This window comes from Buceros rhinoceros, unplaced genomic scaffold (genome assembly GCF_000710305.1).
Source record: "Buceros rhinoceros silvestris isolate BGI_N320 unplaced genomic scaffold, ASM71030v1 scaffold25055, whole genome shotgun sequence".
NCBI classification, from domain to species: Eukaryota; Metazoa; Chordata; class Aves; order Bucerotiformes; family Bucerotidae; genus Buceros; species Buceros rhinoceros.
Window position 1 is genome coordinate 1 of NW_010413760.1, and position 6,264 is coordinate 6,264.

At 41.3% G+C, this 6,264-nt stretch overlaps 1 protein-coding gene across 1 annotated transcript in view; it reads right to left on the reverse strand.

Annotated features, from left to right (window-relative positions):
- Positions 1 to 721: 721 nt before the first annotated feature.
- LOC104494096 (copper-transporting ATPase 2-like) overlaps positions 722 to 6,264 on the reverse strand; it is a gene marked incomplete at its 3' end in the record, with an annotated part of 11,104 nt that continues 5,561 nt past the window's right edge. The window contains exons 2-4 of the mRNA XM_010136884.1: positions 3,822 to 5,040; positions 2,018 to 2,254; positions 722 to 885 (exon numbers count right to left, since the gene is read on the reverse strand). Coding sequence (XP_010135186.1) covers positions 722 to 885; positions 2,018 to 2,254; positions 3,822 to 5,040 — 1,620 coding nt within the window. The remainder of the gene's footprint in view (positions 886 to 2,017; positions 2,255 to 3,821; positions 5,041 to 6,264) is intronic.

Sequence of the window (6,264 nt, forward strand, 5' to 3'; positions counted from 1 at the left end):
ATTATTATTTATATTATTTATATACTTTTATTGTAAAATTCTTCAACCAGCAGTTACAGTCCCAGAAACATACTTGATATAGCAGCACTTGTATACTGCATTAACTGTAACAGTATAGCTAATGTAGTTCTATCAGCAGCTATATTGACATTGTCAAAGTCAAACTCTGCATGTGTAACTTCTCGCTTACTTAAATTTTCCTGTGGCTTCAGCAAGGCATGTTCCCATTTTCTGTTCTATTAGCGCAAGTGCAGACTGTGGTTATCTGTCTTGTAGTAGGTATATGTCAGAAAATTACAAGCGTAGACTTTTAAAGAATTTGTCCCTCACATAAATAATTTACTAATTTTACCTGAAGTTCTCAGACCTCTATATAAAGCCGCAGGCATTATCAACACGTATTTGGTGATACATTCTCAGCTGCTCAGTCTGTACTGTTGACTGAAGTGTCTTCGCACAGAAGTTCTGTTTCATCTCTCCTTGCTAAGGAAAGTCTATTCTGTACAGATAACTATCACTTTTTATTTCAGCACGTTTGGACAGGTTCTTCTAAGACAAATTAATTATGTCCTTTCAACAATTAGGGGAAAAAACAGTGTCATCAGCCAGAACTTACCTGCTGAAGCCTCAACTCCTTAAACAAAAGTATTTGCAAGAAAATTATTCTTCCAGACCTGACATTTCCAAAACCAATATATAATTTCAAATGGGTATGACTTACAAGAAGCTCCACATTTCCTTCTGTTTCTGCATGATCTTCTATGACAGTAGCTTCAAAACCCAACTTCTGGATCAGCTGTGCTATTTCAAGAGGCTGGATCAATTCTGGCTTGTACTTTATCTCAGCCTTACCTGCCATCAGTGCTACCAACACTGAAACAATTCCTGCAGTGGCAATAATGAAAAATATTACACAATGTAGCTCCTTTGAAGGGAAGAAAAATCAAATATTACAAGTGATTGTCAATGAGGCCTGTAACAACTTAAGAGATGTTATAAGCCTTATGATTTCTCTCTGCCTCCTGGTGTTGTTCCCTAGTCAAACAGCAAAGTTTTTACTGAGATCCAGCCACACTGCGGTTCCCTTTAGCAATGAGAGGAACCACAAGAGTTACATGGGAAAGGAGATGAGTTTTGCTAGTTTTGCTATGATCTAATGAGACAAAAATGATGTTCAGAAGCAGTCTTTGGCACTCATTGCTGCAAGCTCTACCCTGGACTCTCTAACTATGGAAAGCTCTAAAGAAACCTCACAGCAGAATGCTAGGCCTCTTTCTTTTCTTGTTTTTCCCTTTTCCCCCCCTTATTTTTAAAAATAATAAAACCAGAGAAATCTACTTTCAGAATTGAAAAGCAAATTCACAGGAAAAAAATTATTCTGAAGTGCTAATGGTCTCTTGGATTTTTAAATCAAGGCAGTGAGACCATGACTGGGAGACTGGGAGCACAGGAATCAATAAGAAAACCCTCCAAAGGCATGTCTACACAAATAAAATCAGACATTGCTGAGGCTCACCATCTTCTGTACGGCCAGAGGAAAGGAGGCTCCAGTCTGCAGACTTCTAACCTAATACGCTTTGTGTGCCTAAGCTAATACAATTACCCAGCACTGGAGCCACGCGTTTGCTTCTATCTGCTTGTGCAAATGTGCCCGGAAGGGTGAGTTTCACATCATAAACGCGTCAGAGCTCTCAGCAGCTTTGGAAGACATGGATTTCTCTGTAAAGCAATAAGGCCCTGAAAACTAAATGAGAACCATTTATTGTCTTGAGCCTTATTTGAAATTTTGATCACATGACAACAACTTACTGTTACAACACAAGAATGCCCATTGGGTTTGTCCAGCAGTGTGGCGGGATAGATAAACGGTGATGTAGTTACATTAGCACTAAGAAAGAGCATGAAGTCTATTTAACCTCCAGCTGTTGTACCACAGCCTCTTCCATTAACTGTATAGAATACCTTTTCCATCCCCCAGTCCCTTATAAGCACATTGTAAGAATCTTAAATTTATTACCGACTTCTTTCTGCAAATTTCTTTCTATGGTAGACACACACGATGCACAGGTCATGCCTATGATTTGTAAAAAACACTTTTCAGCTGTCGCTCTGCTGGGCTGGCTTGGCCCATCAAGGCGAGCACTGTCTGGAAGAGCATCTGAGGCACATCCTTGGCGAGGAGGCTCTGGAACTCGAGGCTGCACCACAGCATTGCTGGCATCAGGCTGGTGCCCATGTCCTCCAGTGGCTGTATCTTGAATAAATGCACAATAAATTGAATAAACACTATTTACAGTGTGACCTGATGACGCAAAATGACAAGCAGGTCACATTTATCAATCATGCAAAGTCTTCTAGTTGATTGAAAGGTGACATGACAGTCTTGGTCTCTTCATGAAAATAATAGAGATTGTTACTATGCATATAACAATATACACTCACCAGTACCACTTGCATGACCATTTGACTCTATAGAACTGGCTTTCCACTTTGGGACAGCAAATTATTTACTCCAAATTCAATGTCTAGACCTGACAGCTACCTCTACTCAATAAAGATGTATTGGTATGTAGAGGGCCCTTATCCAGCACAGAGAATGCAGTCCAGTCATATCCATTCTGTCCTTGTCATCTATGCAGGACTCACAGCACTTCGTCTCAAACAAGGAAAAGGAAAAGTTTCTTAACAGGTTTCTCTTTATGGCACAATATTCACATTGCAAATACTGCAAAATGAGTAGTGCAAGGATTTGCAGGACCCAGAAGACCTCCACAAATGCAGGCCTGTTGCAATAATTTTCGCTCTTTACAAGATACTGAACAGACACCCAACAGCTCCAGCTGCATTCAGAAACTGCCTTCCTTGGGCAGAGGTTTGTGTAAAAGGGCAAGAGTTGCTTCTGAATGTATTAAACACATGAGCTCCCCTCCTTTTCCACAAATGGCTCAGGACGTCTCCCACCAACAAATTATAAATCAAGTAAATTATAATTAAACACTATATACGGGCTCCTTCTCATCTGTAGAAGTTCCACAGATTCAGAGGGATTGGACCCATGAGAATTGGTCTTATTTGTCCAATAAGCCACAATTGGCTTATTGTGATCGAAGTAATTCATCCCAGGTAAACTACATGAGTATCTCAAAGCAAATCTGTGGAGTTGCAGCAGATAAACATCACTGCATTTGAAATTCGCTAGAGAGGAGACTGTGCACCATAGCAACTTCTTAAACATTGAGCACGAATACAAAATGTACAAACTGTGCTGCAACTGACATGAAAAACCACCTGCTCCTACCAAAGTGTACCTGCATCTTGCCATTTACATCACTTCAAGAAAGTCTTAGTAAAACAGGTCTAGTAAAAATACTCAAGAAATAAAGGTCAAACAATTAGGACCCTAAAAAGACATTTTAACTAAGTAAAAAGTGGTTTTAAATGAAAGGCACTTCATTAAGTCTGTGAATGAAAACTTTGGGTTTGGTAAATCTACTTACAGCAGCCTGTAGACATAGAAGGAAACCTACTTCAGTGGGTAAGGGGATCAGCTATTCAAAACACCTTGTACCATCTTCCAAACCCTTTGGTTTCATAATGTAACTCAACCCTTCCACCTACTAGTGCAGTTATTAAGGGCTGGAATAAGGTGCTTCACAGCTGAAATCTCTCTCCTTTGCTAAGTGAGGTCAGATCAGGCCAGACCCTTAGAAAAGACAATGCCAATATGATGTTTTAGGAGTTTCTCTCCAGAAGAGAATCTCAACTCAGGTGTCGCATGGCCCAGTTTGGCATTCTACCCACAGAAGAAAAAACACTGTTACCTGTTAGCACAGAAGCATCAAACCCCATGTCTTCTATGGCAGCTCTTAACTCTTCTCCGTTAGTAACAGCTGGATTATAATGTATGGTCCCAGTTCTGCCAGACAGAGAAACTGCTATACATTGCACTCCTTGTCGCTGTGATATGGTCCCTTCTATGGACTGTACGCAAGAATTGCAGGTCATGCCATCAATCCTAATAACAGCCGTGCATGTTGTGTCTTCCAGTGGCTCTCTGAAGAGATTGCATAGCAAAGCAGGTGATGGAGATGCTCCTTTATTTGCTTCTGAACCTTTAAGGAGGCATACTTTAAAGTTTCCAGGTGGAAGGGATTCAATAGCTTGCTGCAAAGCTGACAGGGTAATTAAATTTGGGCTATACTGTACCACAGCACATTTATGCTCCAAAGATACTTTAATACTTTGTATGCCAGGAAGATCCGATATATTTCCTTCAATGTTTCTGACGCAGGACTTACAGTGCATGCCCTCTATCTGCACAGCCACCGTAGCTGTGCTACCCATCTCGGCGACCAGCAGATCCACCCCATCACTCTCGAGACTTTCTGGTGTCTCCTTGGGGTTTGCATTCTGCAAGCGCTGGAGATTGAGGACACCCAGCTTCAAAGGGGCTGATTTACTTTTAATGGAGCAGTCATAGCCCAAGTTAGTGATATGGCTCTTGAGGTCGTCAGGCTTAATGATGTGAGGACAGTAAGCAATAACTGCTTCCTGGTTACCGAGTGACACCTTGATTTTCGCCACACCATGTAGTTTCCTAATCTTTCCTTCAATGTTGGTGACGCATGACTGGCATGTCATGCCTTCTACCCGAAGCTTAACTACTGCTTCTTTCAAGCATGACGAATTTACTGCTGTTGTCAACCTCTCTTCTGCTGTGTTGGCATCAAAGCCCATATCCTGAATTTCCTGGCAAATCTGTTCAGGACTTATTTCCGACTGCAGATACTTTATTACAGCATTGTTCTGTTCAAGGGAGACTTTAATACTGACAATGCCCTTCACCTTGGAAATTCGGCCCTCTATTGACTGCACACATGATTGGCAAGTCATTCCCACAACATTGACTGCCACAGTGCACTCTTGGGAAGATGGAATGGTTTCAAAGCTCTCCTCATAGCCCATGTTGTCAAAAGCAAAACGGTGTTTCATTGTAGGCTCCAGCTCACAGCCAGGAGGAGAATCGGTGTTGGACAAAGCCTAAGGAGCAAGAGGAAAAATAAAAATAATATCCATGTATCTTTAGCCCTGTAAAGGCAGCAGTTTTCTGAATGTGTTCTCAAGCACATACTAGAAGTGCTCACAAGTCAGTCTGTATTGCCAAAACACACACTTACTTACTAACAACGTTAACATACACTTTGAACATATTACCAGTGAGCTATGCCCACAATGGTGAATCAGGCTTCTGACACTTATCTTGAGCAGCAATTTAAAAAATACTCACTAGAGATATAAAAGCAAAATTGTCTCAATATTCCCATCCAAACCAAATTTAAAACTTGAGCTCTCTGCAGCCACAGGGCACTTTCACCATGCATCCTGAGCATCTCTTCAGAGCACATTGTCACCGGCTCAAAGGGCCACAGCAAAGAGCATGCTGAAAGCCTCTCCACAAATGTCAGAAACCGGCTCAAGTTTGGCCAGCCTGCTACGGCTGTCAGCAGGAGTTCAACCCAACCCAACCCAAACCAAACTAAAAAGTCCACAGGAAAGAGAATCAGGAATTTTCCAGGAGCCTGAAACAAGCTGGCATAGGGACGAGCAGTTGCATGATATCTGAAGAGTTATGTGCATGCACACAAAGGCCTGGGCTGTCTGCATAGACAGAGATCGTTTAAGTTAAAATCTCTATCTGACAAAGATTTTAAAAGACACAGAACTATATGAATATACTTCCACTACGGTTTAGTTTCATCTACCTTCTTGTGAGGCACCTAAGAAAGACCATATATTGAGCTACAAAAACTCACGTTTGATCCAACACCGATTTTCAAGATGTAATGGCCAGTATTGAAGTAGATTGGCCAGAAGCGGACTATCTCTCAGTCAGAGCACAGGCTCCATAGTCCTGAGACTCTACACAATTGAGTTTAATACACTCAATTCAATTGAAAATGAAATATTGGAAAAAAAAATAGTGGTAAAGGCTATTCTTCTCACAGAACAGGTAAACAGAGCACAGACTCTCTCACCAAAGGAAACTGCTGGCGCCAAGTGATAAGGAAGATTGAGAAAGGAAGGGACAAGTCCCAAACTGTCGCATTTCATGGAAAGAACATAAAAATTCACATCTGTGACTTAAGGCAGCTTTAACTACTAACGATCTAGATGCAAGCTGCTACAATAAATCTATTCTCTCACCTGAGAAGCCATGAGCTCTCTGGCATTCAATAAAACACCCACTACTGAGCATTCGTGTAG